At 49.1% G+C, this 22704-nt stretch overlaps 1 protein-coding gene across 2 annotated transcripts in view; it reads right to left on the bottom strand.

Moving 5' to 3' along the window:
- RBM5 (RNA binding motif protein 5) overlaps window positions 1-22704 on the bottom strand; it is a 327789-nt gene that overhangs the window by 251851 nt on the left and 53234 nt on the right. For both annotated transcript variants that reach the window (XM_085625066.1, XM_085625065.1), the window contains exons 8-9: window positions 18881-18941; window positions 13004-13069 (exon numbers count right to left, since the gene is read on the bottom strand). In XM_085625066.1, the coding sequence (XP_085481192.1) occupies window positions 13004-13069; window positions 18881-18941 (127 nt within the window). The remainder of the gene's footprint in view (window positions 1-13003; window positions 13070-18880; window positions 18942-22704) is intronic.

Raw genomic sequence — 22704 nt, forward strand, 5'->3', positions numbered from 1 at the left:
TGGTGGGTGTCTTGGGGGAATTACTCGTTTAAGTCCCTCCAAGAAAGCTTTGATGGCAGACACTCTGAATAACGAGAGGTGCTGCCTGTTCTGGAGATAGGCTGCTATTGCGGTCAAGTGGACACGTATTGAGGTGTATGCCAGATTGCATCGGTATAGGTGTAAGAGGTAACAGATTATATTTTGAATGGATGCGTCTAGCGGGTTAATGTTATTGTTGTTGCAATAAATGACAAACCTTTTCCATTTAGCTGCATAGCAAGCCCTGGTAGTGGGTCTCCTGGCCTCCTTAATGATCTCCATACAGTCAGGTGGCAGGTTTAGGTAGCCAAACTCTAGGATTTCAGGAGCCAGATTGCCAGGTTCAGCTGTTGGGGATCTGGGTGCTGAATTTCTCAATGGTTCTGCGTCAAAAGCGCGGGTTTGATCCGCAGCCTTTAATGCGGCACCACGGAAAGGTCCAGAAAGGTTGTGTACCATGGCTGGCGTGCCCATGTTGGAGCAACCAGGATGAGTGTCAGTGAGTGCTGTCGCAGTTTGCGTGCCACCAGCGGTATCAATGGCGCTGGGGGAAAAGCGTACGCAAATCTGCCGGACCAGTTCATCCATATCGCATTGCCCTGCGACTGTGGATGTGGGAACCTGGCGGCAAAGCTTTGGCATTTTGCGTTTTCGCTTGTCGCGAAGGTCTATTTCTGGATGACCCCACTGCTGGAAGTGCGGTTGGAGTACTGATGGGTGTAACTCCCACTCGTGCATTTGGTGGCTTTGTCTGCTGAGCAGATCCGCCATCTGGTTGTCCTTACCTGGGAGGTGTTCCGCCATGAGGAATATGTTCCTCTGAATGGCCCACTTCCACATGCTCTGAGCCAGATGAGAAAACTGTGGAGAGTGTGTTCCTCCCTGCTTCTGTATGTAGTACATGGCAGTCATGTCCGTCCGGATCAACAAGACCTTGTTGCACAGATGTACTTTGAATGCCTTCATGGCTAGGAAGATTGCCAACAGTTCCAGAGGGTTGATGTGCATCTTCCTTTGTTGTGTTGTCCATAGTCCCTGCACTGTGTAATTGAGTACATGAGCTCCCCATCCCTGGAGAGACGCGTCCGCTGTCAGTATTATTTTTGGAACAGGCGCTTGGAACGGTCGGCCCTTGCAAAGGTTTTGTGGATTCCACCAATGCAGAGAGTTGTATGCCCGACCGCTCACCAACACTAGGTCTTTCAACTGTCCTTGAGCCTGATTCCACTGACGTGCTAAGCACTCCTGAAGTGGGCGCATATGTAGTCTCGCGTGTGGGACTATGAAAATGCAGGAGGCCATCATGCCTATCAACTGCATGAACACTCGCGCAGGAAGGGAGTGTTGGGGTTTGAACTTGGAAATCAGCATTTGCATGCTGCTGATCCTCACTAAATTTGGCTGAGCTGTGGCTGCCAGAGTGTTTATGGTCGCACCTAGGTACTGTTGTACGTGTGCGGGTTGGAGATGTGATTTTGGGTAATTTAGTGAGAATCCCAGACTGTGAAGGAGCTGAATGGTGCGGGACATGTGGCTGGCACATTGCTGGGCTGACTTTGCCTGAACAAGCCAGTCGTCCAGGTAAGAGTAGACGTGAATGTGTTGCCTCCGTAGATGTGCAGCCACGGTAGCTAGGCACTTTGTGAAAACTCTGGGTGCTGTTGTTACTCCGAAGGGGAGGACTTTGAATTGATAGTGCTGACCCTGAATGGTGAACCGGAGATATTTTCTGTGTGACGGGTGTATGGGTATGTGGAAATACGCATCTTTGAGATCCAGCGTGGCTAGGAAATCTCCCTGTCTGAGGAGTGGGAGAACCTGCTGCAGGGTAAGCATGTGAAAATGCTCTGAGAGAATATAGTGGTTGAGGGGTCGCAGATCTAGAATAGGTCTGAGTGACCCGTCTTTTTTGGTATTAAGAAGTACAGAGAGAACACCCCTGTTCCCTGCATGTGTACGGGCACAACCTCTATTGCGCCTTTTTGCAGCATACTTAGCACCTCCTGCTGTAATAACGCTAAGTGCTCTGAGGACATAGGACGGTGCCTTGGCGGTATGGTGGGTGGAGTGGCAGTTAATTCGAGGCAGTAACCATGTTGGATAACATCTTTGACCCACCTGTCTGTGGTGATGGAATTCCACGTGGACAGGAACCGCTGGAGTCTCCCCCCAACAGGTGTTATGTGGTCGGGGGGAAGGGAGAGGGCGTCACTTTGTTCTTGGGGGACGACCTGGTATTGCCGTAACCACGTCCTCTGCCCTTGGTGCTGGAGCCACGATATCCACCTCGGGTGTTTTTATCGTAGGAACCCTGTGTGCCCCCTTTATTGTAGGATTGTTGTGCCCCCTGTCCTCTACCTGCACCTCTATTTCCGGGGCGACGAAAGGAGCCACTACGAAAAGTTTGCGTTTGCAGAGCCCCCATTGACTTCGCAGTGTCCGTGTCTTTTTTTTATCTTTTCTAAGGTGGTGTCAACCTCCGGTCCAAATAAGTAGTCTGGGTTGACCGGCTGATTGAGGATGTTATTTTGGACTTCAGGTTTGAATCCGGAGATTCGTAACCAGGCGTGTCGTCGTAGCATGACGCTAGTGTTTATTGCCCTTGCAGCTGTGTCTGCGGCATCCAGTGCACACTTGATGGATGCGTTTGTGAGCAGTTGTCCCTCCCTGATGAGGAGCTCCGCTGCCTCTTTGTACTCCTCTGGCAGATGTTGGAGTAGGGTCTCTAATGTGTCATAGTGTGAACGGTCGTAGCGAGCTAGGAGGGCCTGTGTATTGGCGATGCGCCATATGTTTGCTGCCTGGGCTGCAATCCGTTTGCCGGAGGTTTCTAGAACCTTGGACTCTGTCCGGGGGAGGAGCATCACCAGTTGTCTGCGAGTGTGCTCGTTTGCGAGCATTGGCAACTACAATGGAGTCCAGAGGCAACTGGCTCCTAATGTACGTGGGGTCCCCAGGTGCGGGTTTGTATTTTTTCTCGATCCTGGGGTTTATGACCCGTGCCCTGGTGGTTTCTTTGAAAATGTCCTTTGCTGGCTTTAGGACACCCTTTAACATGGGCAGAGTTTTAACAGTCCTCTGAGGATGCGAAAGTGTCCACCAAGAAATCATCCTCGATAGTGTCTGAGTGGAGTTGCACTCCATGATTGGCTGCGGCACGTTCAATAAGGGCGTTGAATGCAGCAGTGTCCTCTGTGGGGGACGTTTTTGCGCCATAAAGTTGCGTGTCCTGTGTATCCAGGGCGGCACCAGGCTCTACGGGGTCATCCCAGACCTGATCAGGGTCTTGCTGGCCCTCAGGGTCCATGTCTTCAGGGTAGATGATGTCGTCACCCATGTAGTCCTCCACTGCAGCAGTGTCGGAGTGCGTTGGAGAGAATGATGGATCTGTGTAAGAGGTGTGGATGCGTTCATAAAGAACTGGTTCCGATTCCGCCGGCATTTTTTGTTTTAGCGGGATCCTATAAGAGTCTAAAGCGTGCCCTGAAGTGATCTTCCGCTTTTGGAGCATAAGCCTGCCGGTGTCGGCGTCGATGAAGTGGGACGGTGATGTCCCAGTAGTGGAGTGTTCGGTAGATGGGGACCTTGTCTGTGTGACGCGGGTTCTGATTTCGAACATTTTCGGCGCCGTGGATGGCGGCAGACCAAAAGGTGATGTTGGCCGGTGCCGAAGGTGCCTTCTGTGCCCGTTTCGGTTCGGAGCCCGACGAGGTCTTGAGGGCTGCCTTTTCCCTGATGCGTTTCAAGGACGCTGCCACTTGTTGCACCTGGAACGCTGATGGTTCTTTGGCGCCGATAGGTTCCGTATCGGCAGGCGTGGACTTCTTCGAAGTCACCGGGTCATCGAGCCGAGGAGGGGTAGGAGCCGAGGAGGGGTAGGAGCCGACGACGGCGTCGATGAATGTACCTTAGTCGCTGCCTTCGAGGTGGATAGCGATGCAGTGGCCATTTTCACCTTGATGGCTGGTGCCGATTTTTTCGGTGCCGGGGGCCTCGGCGCTTTGACGGTACCGATAGATTTCCTTTTTGGGTCGGCGCAGACATCGGCTGCAGCGAGTTCGGCACCGAAGTCCCGTTTGGTGCGGTCGGAGCCGACGGGTTTGGCTGGCGTCGAAGGTGTGGTGGTCCTCGAGCCGACCAGTGTCAGTTTCACTTTCGGTTTCTGTTGAACCGGTGCGATGAGTGGTTTCGGTTTCGTGGTAGGGAAACCAGTCTTTTTAGGTGACAATGGCTCTTGCTGAATGTCCGTGGCCGGGCCAGAGGGCGGGGCCGAGGAACTGCGGGATTGGTCTTGGGTAAGGCCCGAAGGCGATCCCTCGACCGGAGCCGTCGACTGACCCATTGGGATATCCTCCATTTGGACGGGTAGGCCTTGCTCCTCACCGGAGCTACCTTCTTCGGCCCCTAAGGCCTCATCGTAGTCTCCTACCTCATCGTCGGCTTCTTCCCTGTGAAAAAGCTCTTCTTCGACATCTTCCGATCGGGAACCGTGTTCGGAAGTGGGGCTGGAGGGTGTATTTTCAACGCTTTCGACATCTTCGTCCTCAGTGCTGAAGATGTTGGCCGGGGCCGGTGCCGGCTGCTGCGCTTCCAGTCGCGCGGCTCGTCGATTCCGTAGAGTCTTCTTGGATCGGAATCGGGCACAGGCTATGCATTTCGATTCGTCATGATCCGGTGAGAGGCATTTGTTACACACCGGGTGGACGTCGATATGGGGGTATTTGGCGTGGCAAACAGGACACCGCTTGAATGGGGTCCTCGATTCCATCGTCGAAGTTCGGTCGATGGTCGGATTGAATGGATCCGAAAAGTTGTTAAAATCGCGAAACTAGTCTGTAAACTGTCGATACCGATCGGAAACAGTACCGTCGAAAACTAAAGGCCTTTTGGCCTGAAACTAGATTTTCCTAACTTGAGTCAAGATAAGCACATCCGAAACCCAATGGCGGAAAAAAACAATCTGAGGATGGAGAGGATGCCAATGCGCACTGTAGTCCAGGGGAGGAGTCACCTATCTCAGGATACTTCGAAGACTCTTCCAGGACAACAACGTGCAAACATCCGGACCCAACACTAGGCGGCGATCTATGCACAGATATGAATTCAGCAGCCCACATGCCTCGAACAATTTTATACAAACAAAATTGATCTGAGTTCAGTCTTTGAGTGCGTGACATCATTTGCTGATTGTCTGTGTACAACAAATGCTTAATACTTCCCTCTGACAAATCCTTACTGCTCGCCCACACTACCACAAATGGAGAGTAAGGTGCTATCTACTTTTACCTCTGCCTACTTATGAAGTTCCACTGGACTCTGTGCACAATATACCTCATTTTAGTATAGCGTATACAGAGCCAGCTTCCTACAGGACCAGAGAGAAAGAAACCTAAGAGTGCTTTGATCGTTTCAATTTGGTCCATTTCAGAATCTAGGTATTAGAGGATTTTTTTTCTGGCACCTAAAGAGATGGATTCGGCTGCCAAGTCTGTTCTGAAGGTTTGGCGGAAACCGAAGAATGCGCTTGATTGGAAGGTCTATGCTGAAGCCGAAGGCTTGGGTTTAATAGTTTTTGGTGCCGGGACCAAAGGCGGGGCTGAAGGAGTAGTTTACCTGTAACTCCAGTTCTGTAGTAGGGGTATCTGTTATAGTCATAATCTATGAATAGTCCCGCCCATGTGCGGGGACCCCGGAGCAATCAAAATATCTATTAAGCTGTCCTGCATTTGCAAACCTGCAAAGACACTTAAGAGACAGACAAAATAATACAGCCTAATAACAATATGGCTGCACTGGCCAGCACTTCATCTGAAGTGAACACAAAAGCCAAAATAAAGTTTAAATGTCATTTTTATTCACATCTGACATGTTCCTTTATTGTATCACACTCCCTTCACCAAAATCCCTTTAAACAATAGAGAGGAAGGGGTGGACAGACAAGCCCTATAGGCTGTCATTATGTGTCTGCTAAAAGGATACCGTGCCTTTAAGGAACTCTCCAGAGACCCCCGGTATCCCAGGATGCACAGCCAAAGCAAGTTACTTTCAGTTCTTTTTGAAGGTGTATAACAGGCATGATACTGTCAGGTTACTCCACCAGGGAGGAGGGAGGGACGCTTATGACTATAACAGAGATACCCCTACTACAGAACTGGAGTTACAGGTAAGAAACTACTCCTTCTGTAGTAGGGGGATCTCTGTGTATAGTCAAAATCTATGAATAGAATGGCAAGCCCATCCCAACCAACAAACAGCGGTGGAGTAAAAAACCGAACACCAACAAATCACTGTGCAAACAAATTCCTCAGGGAAGCCTGTCCAACCTGCGCATCTGCCCTAGCATCAGAGTCCAGGCAGTAATGCTTTGTAAACGTATGGACCGACTTCCAGGTGGCAGCCTTACAAATGTCAGCAATTGGAACATTCCTAAGCAAAGCTGTAGTCGCTGCTTTGCCCCTAGTCGAATGCGCTGTAGGCTTACCCCCCCAACGTCTTATTAGCTTTCTGATAACAGAGCTGAAAACAGGACACAATCCATCTGGAGATGGACTGTTTCGAGGTAGCTAGACCAGTTCTTACTGAACCATGATTTACAAACAGTTGATCCGACCTGCGGATGTCTTTTGTCTTATCTAGATAGAATTTCAACACTCTACGCACATCTAGCGAATGCAGAGACCTCTCCGCCGGAGAGGAGGAATGCTGAAAAAATGTAGGCAAAGTTATCGTTTGATTTACATGGAAATCAGATATCACTTTAGGCAAAAACTTAGGATGAGTACGCATTATCACTTTAGAAGCATGGAACACAGTATACGGCTCTTAACAGAGCCTGAATCTCACTTACTCTCCTGGCCGATGTGATGGCCACAAGGAAGGCAGCCTTCCAGGACAAATGCTGCAGAGAAGCCTTATGAATAGGCTCAAAAGGCTCTCTCATTAATCTGGACAACACCACGTTCAATTCCCATGGTGGAGAAGGTCGTCTAACAGGGGGAAACACCTTACGCAAACCCTCCAAAAAATCTTTAATCACAGGGATTTGAAAAAAAATGAGGTTTGGGAAGGGCCCTTTCTATACGCAGTCAAAGCTGCGAGATTAACTTTAATAGACTGAAAATTAAGCCCAGATTGAGCTAACTGCAGCAGATAAGGCAAAATAACATATTTACAGGAGGTAGGGTCAATGTCCTTTGCCGTGCACCATAAGCAGAATCTCTTCCACTTATAGGCGTAAGAAGTCCTCGTAGACGGTCTCTTCGCTTCTTTCAAGATCTCCATACAGTCCTGAGGTAGGTTCAAGTGTCCATACTGTACTAGCTCAGGAGCCATGCTGCCAAACTCAAGGACGAGAAATTGGGGTGAACCATCTGTCCTCCGAATTTCGTGAGAAGGTCCGGCCGACACGGCAGGCACCGGTGTGGCAGAACAGACCGGTGAAGAAGGTCTGGGAACCACCATTGCCTCGGCCACTCCGGAGCAATCAGGATCATCCTGGCTCTGGATTGCGACAGCTTGATCAGCACCGCCGGAATCAGGGGAATGGGTGGAAAGACGTAGAGAAAGCTGTTGAACCAGCTGATCCATAGGGCATTCCCCAGTGTCCCTGGTTGGTAGTACCTGGACGCGAAGTCGCGGCATTTGCTGTTTTCTGCCGTAGCGAACAGATCGATATCCGGAGTGCCCCACTCTGCGAAGACGTCTCTTAGCACGTCGTCGTTTAGCACCCACTCGTGATTTTCTTGAACGAGCCTGCTGAGCGCATCGGCTTGGGCATTCTGCACTCCCGGCAGATGGGTTGCCGTGAGTTAGGTTCCTGGCCACCAGCCAATTCCAGATAGTCTGTGCCTCCCGAGACAGCGTGCGTGAACGGGAGCCCCCCTGCTTGTTGAGGTAATACATGGTAGCAGTATTGTCCGTCTGAACTAGCAGGGATCTCGTCTTGAAGGAGGGATGGAACGCCTTCAGGGCCAAGTGTACTGCTCCGAGTTCCAAAAAGTTGATGTGGTAAGTCATCTCCGTCTGTGACCATATCCCCTGAATCTGAAGAGGGCCCGAATGCGCTCCCCAGCACTGGAGAGACGCATCGGTCACTATGGTCTGGACCGGAATATCCTTGTGAAAGGGAGTCCCCTTGCAGACATTCTCCGAGGACCACCACCATTTCAGGGACTGTAGAGCGTGTTGGGACAGATGAATCGTGTCCTCCCAACGCCCCCGCCTCTGGTCCCATTGATCCTCCAGACATTCCTGCAGAGGCCTCATATACAGACGTGCATTGGGGTTGAGAAAGATGCAGGAAGCCATCGACCCCAGTAAAGAGGACACCGTCCTCACTGTAGGAGAGTGGGCTGAGAGGAGGTGCAGGGCCTTCCAACAGATAGATAAGCGTCACTCCTCCAAAGGACACACGCTTGCGTTCAAAGTATTGACTGAGGCCCCCCAAGTACTGGAGACACTGCACAGGGATCGGCACTGACTTCGTCATGTTGATGTGCAGGCCCAGGCGATGAAGCAAGGCAGCTGTCCTGTTGAAATGACACTGGGGTTCCTGGTACGTGGAAGCTTTGATCAGCCAATTGTCCAGGTAGGGATACACAAACACTTTGTCCTTCCGCAAGTGTGCTGCCACCACTGCCATGCACTTGGGAGAACGTCCTTGGTGCAGACTTCAGACCAAACGGGAGTACTGTATACTGGTAATGGTTGTTGCCTACCAGAAACCTCAGGAACTTGCGATGCTTTTGTGCGATCGGCACATGAAAATAAGCGTCCTGCAGATCTATGGCGCACAGCCAGTCTCCTCGATGCAACTGAGGGTAAATCTGATGCAGGGACAACATACGGAACTTTTCTCTGCGGATCCACTTGTTTGCTTGACGCAGATCTAGAATAGGCCTGAACTCGTTCTTGTCCTTTTTTCTGACGAGAAAGAACCTTGAGTAAAGACCTTTTCCTTTTTGCCTCAAAGGAACAGTTTCTATCGCCTTCTTCTTTAACAGAACGTCCGCCTCCCACTGGAGCTCCCGCACCATGAAGGGAGAGCGCACTGGTGGAATCTGTGGAGGCGGGCTGGTGAAACGAAGACTGTACCCATTGCAAACAATATTCAGCACCCACTTGTCCTGAGTTATTGTTCTCCACTCTGCCAGGTAGTATTGAATACTTCCCCCTCCACCGGAGCGGGTAACGGATGAGGGGGAAGTGACCTTTCAGGGCTTCGACCCGGCCGGGCCTTTGCTCCCCGACGAGGATTGATGCTGGCCCCTGCCCCTCTGGCGCTTTTGAAAGGACTGCCTCGGGAACTGTTGTTGTTGCTGGTGTTGTGGTTGTTGACCAGACTGACGCCCTTGGCCGCGTTGTTTAGAATAATGCCTGCCATAGGAACGGAATGACCTCTTCTGTTCCTTGGGTTTTTCCAACCCCACGGCCTTCAGGGTTTCTGCTTCGGCCTTCATGCGGGCCATTTCGTCATCCGCATGAGACCCGAACAACGTCGTGCCAGAGAAAGGCAAATTAGCAATCTTTTGCTGCGCTTCAGGCTTTAGAGAGGTAAGTCTCAGCCAGGAATGTCTCCTCATGTGTACTCCATGACAGTACCCATGGGCCACCAGCAATGACACATCCCCCCCGCTGCACTGATGATCTGGTTGGAGACCATCATGCCCTCGTTCAACACCTCCTGGAAGTCTACCCGTTTATCCCTAGGCAGGGAGTCAGCAAACTGTTGCAGGGAGTCCCATAACGATCGGTCATAGCGACCCAGCAGAGCGGAGGCGCTAGCAGCCTTCATCGTCGAGGCCGACGTAGAGCACATCCTCCTCCCCAAGGAGTCCATCTTGCGACTCTCCTTATCCGGAGGAGCTGTGGAAGAGGGCGACGTGGCATGTTGCTTCCTAGCCGCAACCACAATGAGAGTCCGGGGGAGGGTCCACCATGAGGAACGCCGGGTCCGAATCAGGGGCCCTGTATTTCTTTTGCAACCTTGAGGGGGCAGACTTCACCACGGCCGGTGTCAAGACCTCCATGGCTGGTTCCTCCAGACCTGGAACCAAAGGGAGGAGGGGGCGCGATAGATGCGCCCTGTGTAAAGTCTCGAATATCACAGAGGTAGGGGGAACTGGTACTGTCACTGAGATTCCCAATTTTGCCGCCCCTCTCATCAGAACATCTTGGAAAGTGGCAATATCATCCACTGGCGAGATTCTAGTAGGCGGCGTTTCCGATAACGTGGGGGAAAGCCGTCCAGTGCCAGAAGAGTCCGAATACCTCGTGCCTCTGGATCGAGATCTATACCTCCGTCGCCCATGCCTTGTGTGAGTGGACGATCTGTGTCTGCTCCGTGACCTCCGGCGCGATCTAGAGCGTGATCTCAGTCTCTTAGGAGCCACCAGCCGCCAAGGAGAAGGCGGGAGCTGTGGCACCGGAGGCGGTGGTGGCGGCTGAGGTCGCGGTAGAGGCAGCGGCAGGGGGTCCATGGGAGACTCTCTCCCATCACTCTTTGCGGGAGAACCCGTACTAGCCCTGTCCGGACTTCCGTCCACCCTTCTTTGCGGGTCTACTCCGTGAAGAGGCCAAAGTGAACGAGGGGGCGTGTCCCGCTCTCCTAGATCCATGACTGGAGATCGTAATCACTGTAGTGTTACCAGGTGATCGCGTCCTAGACGTCGAGCCGTGCGTGGGCCTCGACGGCGATCTCCTCCGCCTCGACGGCGATCTCCTCCGCCTCGACGGCGATCTCCTCCGCCTCGACGGCGATCTCCTCCGCCTCGACGGCGATCTCCTCCGTCTCGACTCGACGTCTGTCGCCGGTGGCTTCGCGTCGATGTCGTCGATCCATGAGTCAACGGCGAAGGAGGCGAGCGGGCTCGCCTCGACGGCGAGCAGCGCTGGCTGCGGGGCTCAGTACGACGTCGATGTTGTGTCGACGTCGACTGTGAAGCCTTCGACGGCGACCTAGTCCGAGGTCTCGCCTGCCCCTCTTTCGACGGCGAACGTAGAGGACGCCGAGATCCAGAGCCCTGGATCGACGGCGAACACACCGGTGCTGTACCTTTCGCCGTCGACGTCGTAGTCCTCGACGTCGAACGGGATCTTCCGGCCGGTAGGCATAGTTTCTGCTCCTTTTTCTGCCCGGAGGTCCCTCCAGTGGCTGAAGCATGGGCAGAGGATGGGGAAGGAGATCCTCCATGCCCAGAAGTCCCACCTGTTCTCTGCTTCTCCTGTCCCTGAAGGCGAATCTTCTGTCCCTCAGGGTCCTCTTGGAGAAGGTCTTGCAGATGTCACATGTAGCAGGGACATGTGAAGATGATAAGCAGAGAATACAGACATCATGTGGGTCCGTCTTGGCCATTTTCCTCCCACACTCAGGGCATTTATCAAATAAAGCCATGCTATGAGTGGGTCAAACTGCACCAAATTGCAGGATGCAGCAGAGAAAGGCTCTAGACGTCGAATGAACAAACTTTATAAAAAAAAAACAATTTTTATCCAAAATATCCACCCAAAAGGGTAGAGCTCAATGCTCCCGGGTCCTGCTAGCAGGAGCCGGAAAAAAGAACTGAAAGTAACTTGCTTTGGCTGTGCATCCTGGGATACCGGGGGTCTCTGGAGAGTTCCTTAAAGGCACGGTATCCTTTTAGCAGACACATAATGACAGCCTATAGGGCTTGTCTGTCCACCCCTTCCTCTCTATTGTTTAAAGGGATTTTGGTGAAGGGAGTGTGATACAATAAAGGAACATGTCAGATGTGAATAAAAATGACATTTAAACTTTATTTTGGCTTTTGTGTTCACTTCAGATGAAGTGCTGGCCAGTGCAGCCATATTGTTATTAGGCTGTATTATTTTGTCTGTCTCTTAAGTGTCTTTGCAGGTTTGCAAATGCAGGACAGCTTAAGAGATATTTTGATTGCTCCGGGGTCCCCGCACATGGGCGGGACTATTCATAGATTATGACTATAACAGAGATACCCCTACTACAGAAGTGTCTTTCTGGATCCAACCATTGGTCAAAGGCAGTGGCGGTCCGCCAACCTCTAGCGGTGGAAGGGGTGAGGCTTTGGAACTCCTTCAGTGGAGCAGGGTTTGGGGCAAAAGAAACCACGCGCTGCAGGGGAGGCAGGGTGTATTAGAGTTCATCCTCCACATTGGAGACAGATCTCCCCGATGGAGGACACTGCACCCTCCTCCTCACTAACTGACTTTCATGGGAGTGCTAGTCACCCAAGATGGGAGTGTAGTCATAAATGCGAGACATTTCCAGTTGACATGCCATTAGATCGCCAAGTGTCTTTTTGGATCAAAAGATTTGCAGTCGGCCTCACGTTGATCTGGTGATAGGCAGAGGTTACACACCTGGTGGATGTTGGTGTGTGTGGTTATTTGGCTTGACACTGCAGGCAGAAATCAAAAAGGCGTTAGTTCTATCAGGATCACATCTTCCATACTGACGGTGCACCCAGAAAGGTAGGCCTGAGACGGGTGACACCCCGAAGGGCTATCGATGAATGTTCAAACGGACGTAGAGGAGAATATCGCGCGACAATGGTATGGAAAAGCATGACAGATTCTCTAGACCGTAGAAGACAGAATAGGACAGAAGACTCGTACCGAACGAGTTGAACACAGAGGAACACGCGTCTGAACCGGAGGACAGAGAAAAAGAAAAAAGTAAAAAAAAAAAAACGAACAAAGGAGTCACTTTACCTTGCAATTTGAAAGACTACAAAGAAAAACAAGTTGCACAACTCCGAACCCAACACTGGCAAGAGTATGTAGAGAATGTATCTATAGCCACACCTGCCATCGAACAATGTTTTTTGTAAAGAAATCACTGAAAAAAGTGTTCCATGACAAAGTTGTTCTATAGCCATCAATATTAATCCAATTCCATAATGAATTACCTTAGTGCAGCGAATTAATGTTACCAATGTAATCAAGGAAATGTGATGCAAGAACTATAAGCAGGTAATTTACTTACTATCACTATAAAAGTCTGCTGACTGCATCGTTTCGGGTGCACCAGAAGGCATATCCTGTTCACAATCTGAAAAGGAAAAACATCTATCAAGGCCCATTTCACACATGTGCAACAGCCACTGTGTAATCTGTTGAAAGTATAAGGAATATGCTACTTACCAGTATGCATCTGTTCTTGGCATGTAGAGCTGCAGCTCTACACACTTGTGCATAGATGGCCATCTGGTGTTGGGCCCGGATGTTTGCAGTTTGTTTTTCCTCTTGGAAAGTCTTTGGAAGTCACGAGGTTGGCGACTCCTCCTTTGGATCGTATAGCGCATGGGCTTAGGCTCCATCCTCAGATTGTTTTTCACCAGCAGGGAAAGATGGAGCGTAGTAATAACAGTGAAGATGCCCATGTGTGTGCTATCTAAATAAGATAAACTGGGACAGATACAGGTAGCCGGGTGGGCGTGTGTAGATCTGCAGCTCTACATGCCAAGAACAGATGCATACTGGTAAGTAGCATATTCCGTTTGAGGCATACGAGCTGCAGATTACACACTTGTGCATCGATTATATAGCAGTACCAATCCTTAGCGGCGACCACCCGTATCTGTTGGTGGTTTGACAAGGTTTTGAGTACAGCCTGGCCCACACTAGCCTGTTGCTTAGTTTGCAGATCTACACAATAGTGTTTGGTGAAAGTGTGCGGTGTTGACCATGTAGCTGCTCTGCAGATATCTAATGGGATGTTCCCTAAAAATGCCACTGAAGCCCCTATTTTACGTGTAGAGTGGGCTTTAGGGGGAACGGATAGCGTTCGTTTTGCTTTGTGGTAGCAAATCTGAACACATTTCACAATCCACCTAGCTATCCCCGACTTGGAGATGGGGTTGCCTTTGTGTGGTGGTGAGAAAGACACAAACAGTTGTTTGGTCTTACGGAAAGGTTGTGTTCTCTCTATGTAGTAGAGTAAGGCTCGTTTGACATCTAATGTGTGAAGAGCTCTTTCTGCAACGGTATGTGGTTGCAAGAAGAATACTGGTAGTTCTACAGATTGGTTTAGGTTAAAGGGAGAAATAACTTTAAGGAGGAGTTTTGGGTTGGTATGGAGAACAACCTTGTTATGGTGCATTTGGAGAAAAGGTTCTTGAATGGCGAGTGCTTGCATCTCACTGACCCTTCTGAGGTAAGTGATGGCTACAAGAAAAGCGGTTTTCCATGTTAGGAATTTAAGTTCACATTTGTGTAGAGGATCGAAGGGAGGCCCCATTAGTCTGGTGAGAACGATATTCAGGTTCCACACAGGTGAGGGTGGCACTCTGGGGGGGAATTCTTTTAAGGCCTTCCATGAAGGCTTTAATGGCAGGTACTCTAATGAGTGATAGATGTTCCCTGTTTTGTAGATAAGCTGCTATGGCTGCAAGGTGCAGTCTAATGGACGTATAGGCTAGATTGCATCTTTGTAGGTGTAGTAAATAGCGTACGATGTGTTGAATGGACACATCTAGGTGATTGATGGTATTGTTGTGACAATAGACAACAAAACATTTCCACTTGGCCGTGTAGCACGCTCTAGTGGTGGGTCTCCTAGCTTCTTTGATGACCTTCATACAGCTCGGGGGAAGATTTAGGTAACCGAATTCGAGTATTTCAGGAGCCAGATCGCAAGGTTGAGCTGAGCTGGATCCGGGTGCCTGATCTCTCCATGGTTCTGGGTTAAGAAGTGTGGAGAGAGGTGTAAATTTTGGTACGGTACTACAGAATTCCAGCAGTGTGGTGTACCGCGGTTGTCTGGCCCAAGTTGGAGCTACTAGGATTAGTGTGAGGGAGTGTTGCTGTAGTTTGCGCACCACTAGTGGAATGAGTGGGAGAGGCGGAAAGGCGTATGCAAATCTGCCTGACCAGTTCATCCATATCGCATTGCCTTTGGACAATGGGTGTGGATATCTGGCGGCGAAGCTAGGGCATTTGGCATTGTTGTGGGTAGTGAAGAGGTCTATCTGTGGATGCCACCAGATGTGAAAGTACGGGTGAAGAACTTGTGGGTGGAGTTCCGGCTCGTGGAGTTGTGTTGTTTGTCTGCTGAGCAGATCTGCCACAGTGTTTTGGAATCCTGGCACATGTTGGGCTAGAAGATTTTCTGGGGTATTGCCCATCTCCTTATGCTCTGTGCTAGCTGAGAGCTGTGGAGAGTGTGTGCCGCCTTGTTTTTGTATATAGTACATGGCTGTCATGTCTATGCGGACTAGGACTGCCTTGCCTGAAATCTGTGTTTGAAAAGATTTTAGGGCGAAAGATGGCTAGTAACTCCAGATGGTTGATGTGGAGTAACTTTTGTTGAGGTGTCCATCTGCCCTGCATGGTGTGATGCAATAGGTGAGCTCCCCAGCCGGAGAGCGATGCGTCCGTTGTCATTACTATCTGAGGAACCGGGTCCAGGAACGGTCGACCTTTGGAAAGATTTTTGGTGGTCCACCACTGCAGAGAGCGATGGGTACGACCGTCTACCAACACCAGATCTGATAATTGACCCTGGGACGCGAAGCACTCTTGGAGAGGACGCATCTGGAGTCTTGCGTGAGATACTATGAATATGCAAGAGGCCATCCTCCCTATTAGTTGCATAAACATTCGAGCTGGAAGGGAGCGTTGTGCCATAAATTTTGCGCATAGAGCCTGAATGCTTGTAATCCTGGCAGGACAGGGGTAGGCTAGCGCTCTAGGTGTTTATGGTGGCACCGGGGTATTGTTTTATGTAGGATGGTTGTAGATGGGACTTTGCGTGGTTTACTGTGAAGCCCAGTTCGTGAAGTAGCTGGATAGTGGCGTGCGTGTGTTGTACACACTGGTTGTCGTCTAGGTATGGGAAGACATGGATGTGCTGTCTTCGCAGGTGTGCTGCCACTACTGCTAGGCAGTTGGTGAATACTTGTGGTGCTGTTGTGACTCCAATGGGAGTACTTTGAATTTGTAGTGTTGGCCATCCACTACAAATCTGAGGAACTTCATGTGAGCGTTGTGCACAGGAACGTGGAAATAGGCGTCTTAGGTCTAAAGTGGTCAGAAAATCGTTGTGGGAAAGCAGTGGAAGTACCTGCTGAAGTGTTACCATGTGGAAATGGTCTGAGTGTATGTATCTGTTTAGGGGACCGAGGTCTAGGATGGGCCGTAGAGTCTCGTCCCTTTTTGGTATGAGAAAATATAGGGAGTAGACCCCCATATTTTGTTGGTTGGTAGGAACTTGTTCTATCGACCCTTTTTGTAGAAGGGAGATTACCTCCTGCTTTAGTAGTGTTATGTGTGGGATGGTATGGGGGAGGGAGGGGGAAGGAAGTCATTGGGTAGGTGCGGAGGCAGAGCGGGCGATGTTTGTCTGGACTCTGCCATTATTGTTGCCTCTGGAGCCGCCTCTTTGGTAACCCCTTGTAAAGGTGGATTGGGTAGGGGCCTTATATGAAGTGGAAGCTTTGTCAGAGGAGTAGCCTCTGGATGTGCACCGTAAGGAAGAGCGGCGAAAGGAGCGCCTGGGAGGGTGTGATTGTAAGGCTCCCATAGACTTCGCCGTATCCGTGTCTTCATTTTTTCTAGGGCATTGTCCACTTTTGGGCCGAACAGATGTTCCTGGTCAAAGGGGTGGTTCAGGATGGAAGCTTTTACTTCTGGTTTAAAACCGGAGATGCTTAGCCAGGCATGGCGACGGAGGAGGATGCTGGTATTAATGGCTCTGGAGGCAGTGTCCGCTGCATCTAGGGCACTACGGATGGAGGTATTGGTAATGGTAATGGTAATGGTTATGCCCTCCTGAATGAACTAGTTTGCCCTATTCTTGTATTTGTCATGGAGGTGTTGCATTATGGCTTCTCGTTAGTCATAATGGGCCCGGTCGTATCTTGCTGCGCTTGTGTATTAGCGATACGCCATATGTTGGCAGCTTGAGATGCCGTGCGCTTGCCGGATGCGTCCAAGAGTTTTGACTGTCCGGTGGTGGTGCTTCGCCTGACGCTTGGGAGTTGGCCCTCTTACGTGCTGTAGACACTACCAGGGAATCTAGTGGTGCCGGACCCTCTGATGTAGGAGGGATCTGTAGTGGCGGCTGTTTATTTTGTTAATGACCCTGGCTCTGACCGGGTCTTTAAAGACCTCCGGCGCGTGTTTAATAACTCCTTTGAGCATCAGCAGTGTGGAGGTGGCCCTATGCGTAGTCAAAAGTATCGAGAAGGAAGTCCTTCTCCACGGGGTCGGTAGGAGATCCACCCCGTGGTAGTGTGCAGCTCTCTGGAGTAAGTGGTTGAACCCTAATGAGTCTTCTGGTGGGGATGGTCTCGAAGGGTAGAGATCATCTTGTGGGACGTTAAGAATGTCAGGAATGTTAAAGTCGTCCCATGGGTCTGGGGAGCCTGTGGGAGTGGGGTCCCCTGTAGGTAGATCATGGGGCACTTCCCCTATGTCATCGTAGACATTATCATCCGGAGAGGGTGTTGGGGAATGATGTGGAGGGGTGGAGAAGGTGGTGGAGGGGGGAGAAGAGGTGGTGAAAGCATTCTGAAAGGGGAGGGAGCAGAGTCCTTCCACTTTGGAGGTGGAGCTGGGGCAGGCTTTTCCAGCTGTCTCTTTTTGATGCGGAGCATCAAATGTCCGGTTTTGGGGTCCTTGATCAACGTCTTTTGCAATGGATCAGGTGTAAAGAGTTCTTCTGAGAGTGGTTTGTCCGTGGGCGCCGAAGGCATCGGGCCATTGGTTTTCTGGTTTTAGAGTCGTGCTAGTCCGCTGTTTGGAACTATGCGGCCTGGAAAGGGCTGTTTGTTTACTCTGTGCCGAGATGGTTTTCGGCTTCGAGATATCGGTGGCCTTGTGTTTTTTGGTCGGTTCCGGGATGGTGTCGGTACCGAGGAGCTGGAGCTGGTTTTCGGCGCAGAGTGTTTCGGTATGGAGCTCGGTGCCGAGGAGGAGGCCATTTTCTTTTTCGGCGTCGGTGCAGAGGAGTGTTTCTTGGCACCGACTGTGGGCTGGCTCGAGCCCAAGCCGCCAGAAGGCTTAATCGGCTTCTTTACTGGTCCCGAAGGTGCGGTGTGGGAAGCAGTGTCTTTGGTCTTACCTAGGCCCGGAGGCGAAGGCGTGACCGAAATCTTTCGGTGCCGTCAAGGGTGGGGGGGTAGTTTGGTACTCACGACCCTCTGTGCCGGAGTTATGTCCTCCACATCTGAATCGTTGGCTTCGGAGGCGCGGGTGAGGCCGCCGGTGTGTTGTTCTTCCGGAGCGTCGACGCTTTCTCCGAAGAGGTCATCTGGAATCGCCGTAGAGTGTGCCATAGTTCTTAGTGCCCTTCGGTCTCGAATGGTTTTCTTGGACCGGAAGGACTTGCACGCCGGACAGTCTCGAGCCTCGTGTTCCTGGGAGAGGCAGAGGTTACATACCTCGTGGAGATCGGTGTGGGGGAATTTGGACCCACATCGAGGGCACTTCTTGAAGGGAGTCCTTTCCATTAGCCAGGACCGGAGCTTGGGTAGGCCCGAAGGCAGTCGTCGACGACTGGAATCGAAGGTCTTGATCGATGAGCCGCGCAGAGTGTGGAGATCGCGATCAAAACAATACTGTGAATTAGGGTGAGGACTGCGCGTCGATAGAAGAACTGGAAACTGTTCGGAACTGCCCGATGGCGGAAATAACAATCTGAGGATGGAGCCGAAGGCCATGCGCAATACGATCCAAAGGAGGAGTCACCGACCTCGTGACTTCCAAAGACTTTCCAAGAGGAAAAAACTGCAAACATCCGGGCCCAACACCAGATGGCGATCTATGCACAAGTGTGTAATCTGCAGCTCATATGACCAAAACAATTACATTACAAAAATGACACATACCCAAACATCTCACAGTCTCACAGAACACTTACCAGATTTGGGGGCACCACATCTGAAACACTTTAATCTTCTCCTGAAGTTGTACAGGAAACACTAAAAACAAAGTTGTTCAAAAGGAAAAAAAAAAAAATGAAGTGTTTAACAAATCGAAACCACACCTTTCAGTTCCAAAATCAGATAACCCACAACTGTAAAAGCCCTCCCATTAGGAATTTAATAAAGCCATATTCTGTCCAACTCATTCCTTTACGAAGAAGTCATACAAAGTGTAAACCGAGGAAACTTGTGAATTTAGATCAGATAGAAAACCATAATTAGGAACAGGTGTGAAAATTGAATAGATTAGCAAACACTTCCCTCGAAAGACCTAGCAGAAAAAAAAAACATGGGTGTGGTAAATGTAAAGGTTAGACATGACGTATCCATGAAGCAGTTAACCAACTCAGTATGCGCTCTGGAATCCAAATCCAAAGCGACAATTAACTGATCTCCGAATTGATGCTTTTATAATGTATGAGTTCAGGATTTTTCTGTCTCGCTCCTCGAATGGGCTTCGTATCTACCAGGCAAAGGCACATTAGCCATTTGACAGAAAAGATAAAACAAAGGCTAAACCCAGGTCAAAGAGCCCTTGACTGAAAGAGCTAGATGGATTTTTAAACAGAACATATGACTACAATTATCTTGCATGTTCGGAAATCAGCCTGAGATTAAAGAGTTTGATAACACACAGGCTAGGATACAATTGAATTACTACAAAAACAAAATCAAACACCATTTTGATTAAAAAATTCTGAGTGGGTTCTCATTACTACTGTTCTTATGAAACACTTTAGCTTACTCTACTGGCTGAAGGAATTCCAAAGAAAAATGTCAAATATAGGTTCAAAAAGAAATACATAAACTGTAAAGATTAAACTGAGTTCTCTTGGCAATGAAAGACTTCTGTCAGAGGAGAAACCCATCTAAGAAACTAATAATCGCTGTGAGAAGAAAACTTTTTGAAAATACTTGATTACCTTTTTATAGGAGCACTGAAACGAACGGACTTCTGAACCCGATATCAATATATGAACAAGATAATGGAGATCTGCTTTTTGGCCGTCTGATTAACATTTTTTGGATAAACTAGATCCAGATTCTGTTTCTACTAAAAAATTACCAAAACCTGCAGAAGGACAATTCGCCTTTCTAGGCATATTGTAGCAAATTTCAGACATGAAAATTGCCATATTTCTTGGATTCTGAAGCCAACCTGCCCTGGCACAAGGATGAAATGGGTTTCCTGAAGTCTGAGGAAGTTGGTGTGCTGAGGATATTCTCGAATGGCCAAACATGCAAAAACAGTCCAGAAACCACTAGTGACATGCTCAATCCGGGGCTATTCGAACTTATCACCAAGATCTGCAACAACCCAGAACACACACTGCCTTTTCAGGCTTTCCAGTAAGGCACAGGCACCCAAACGTTCATTCTGTGTCTAGCATTTTGCTTCCCTTAACAAGAAACCAAAAGGAAACTGAACACTGGAATGGCACCTTTTTCCACCAACACCAGGTGGCCATTTTTTTGGAGGTGCTGGTTCAGTATCTAGTTACTGAGCAGTATCCTATTTGGGTACTGTAGTCCATCATTCAAGTCACCTGTTATATACTAGTAGACCTCAACTGATTGACAAAGTTAATCCTTTTGGAGATTTGGACTCATTAGTGAGAACAAGGATTGCTTCACGTAATGTAACCCTCAACATCATCAATGTCCAGTCCATGAAAAAGAGGATTTCATAAACAAATTATTAAAACCTTAGGGCCAACTATCCAGACTTGCTTAAAAAGGGAGCAAGAGGGACAGAGTCCGAACGGAATACATGATTCAGAATCCGAATCTGATCCTTAATCAATTTGGCATACACTGTGGTAGAGCCAATAACCTGCACATTACTCAGTAAGCGGCAATCTGCAAAGTTAATGTCACAGCTATGCCCCCATCAGTAAAATTCCCAAGTAGTCCTAATTCTGGGTATAAGATGTGGGGGAAGCCAGTATTCACACAGTCTAAAAGGTGCCTTTTGTCTGAAAGGGTGGGGGGGGAGGGGGGGGTGGGGGGGTGGGGGGGGGGAATCTCCGAATCCTCTAGTTGCAGTCAAATTTTACATGGGGGGGGGGGGGCACCTACCGGGTCAGTATCAACTAGGGAATCCAACTGGCTATCCACGACCAAGACCTTTAGGATTAGACAACAGCGACTTCAACCAGCACATTCTTCAGAACAGTAAAGGCTAAAATTATGGCTAACAGCATCACAATCAAAGTGAACATCTCCAGACACCAGAACTAGATGCCAGGACTGTTAAGGTAGACAGTCTCCCATTCCTTCTGGGATCAGACAGAGTGCTTTATAAACATAGTCTCCGAGAAGAGCAGGCATGCACTGACCCAGATCCATTTCAGTGACAGTCTGATGGTGTGCTCTTCCACCCAGACGATTCTCTTCTGTGAACCTTACTTACTAGGAGTTGAGCTACAACAACCTCCTGGTACAAGGTAAATCCTAGTCCACTGAGATGCCCCTTAACTGATAGTTAGCAGACAGCAGCTTCCCTCAGGTAAGCAGCCATACAGGTATGGAGGTAGGTTGGAAGGACGTACTCCTCTTGCCAGGACACAGAATGAAGGCAAAGCCACAGGCATCCCAGACATGAACGCAGACTGAAGTAAGAATGGCAAACACAGAGTCCAGTCTTGCACCGGTGCTTAGGCTTCAGGTTTGAAGAGGAAGGCATAACAAAGAAAACAGCAGGCGCCCACATCCATCAAGGGCAAATGACAACCTACAGAGTAATCTGCTCTTGAAGTCATGCACAAGGTGTTCAAGGGACACAAACCATCTTCCAGGATGAATGAAACTTAGTACCCACTCCGTAAATGTAGAAATTAAAGGTTATCCTTTTCGCTGGAGTCACCTCAGTCCTTAAAAAAGGGAAATTAGCGACTCCATTATTGCTGAGGGGCAACTTGGGGTTTAGAGTCTTCAGCTATTTATGTAAAGCTCTGAGAATTTTGATCTGCTCAGCTTGTAACCTCTAGATTACTTCAGAGATATCTTTGGCTAATGCTCATCTCACTGAAACGTTGAGCACTTCCACTAGGTCCACAGATTACAGAGTCAACTAAAGGAAAGCCCAAAGCAAGTCAGAAATAAAAAAAAATCAAAAAAAAAATCAAGCAAGGTGGTAGACATGAAGAGGACTGACCCAATACCTGGCGTTGGTCTTCGGACATGCACTAAAATTGCTTCTGCAAGCAGGATGAAGAAAACAAGTTACTTACCTGTAACTACAGTTCCAGCCAATAGCACCCTCTAGAACCTTCCCAGCAGCGGCAGTTCTCCTCAGATTTTCTTAGCACAAGTGGTAAACAAGAATCCCAACTAAAGAACTCTCTCGCCAGGGAGGAGGGTGGGTGCATGTGAATCTATGAAAGATACGAATACTGGATAACTGTAGTTACAGGTAAGTAACTTGTTTTCTTATCCAGTATAGGGGTATCTTTCATAGATTTACATGCCTAAATCAGAATACCAAGCAGTAAGCTAAAACAGTGTAGTTTGCGGATGGTGGGAGACAGGATTCATAAACTTCCAAAACGCATCCAAAAAGGTTAGAACATTAATAAGCTAGTTATACTGTCAAATAAACAGAATGCACTTTAACAGTACCTATGAAAGGCAAATTTAAAATAGAAGGAAATGCATACATTCGAAACCATAAACACACACACACACACACACACACACACACATATATATATATATATATATATATATATATATATATATATATATATATATATACATA

This window comes from Triturus cristatus, chromosome 9 (genome assembly GCF_964204655.1).
Source record: "Triturus cristatus chromosome 9, aTriCri1.1, whole genome shotgun sequence".
Classification (NCBI taxonomy): Eukaryota; Metazoa; Chordata; class Amphibia; order Caudata; family Salamandridae; genus Triturus; species Triturus cristatus.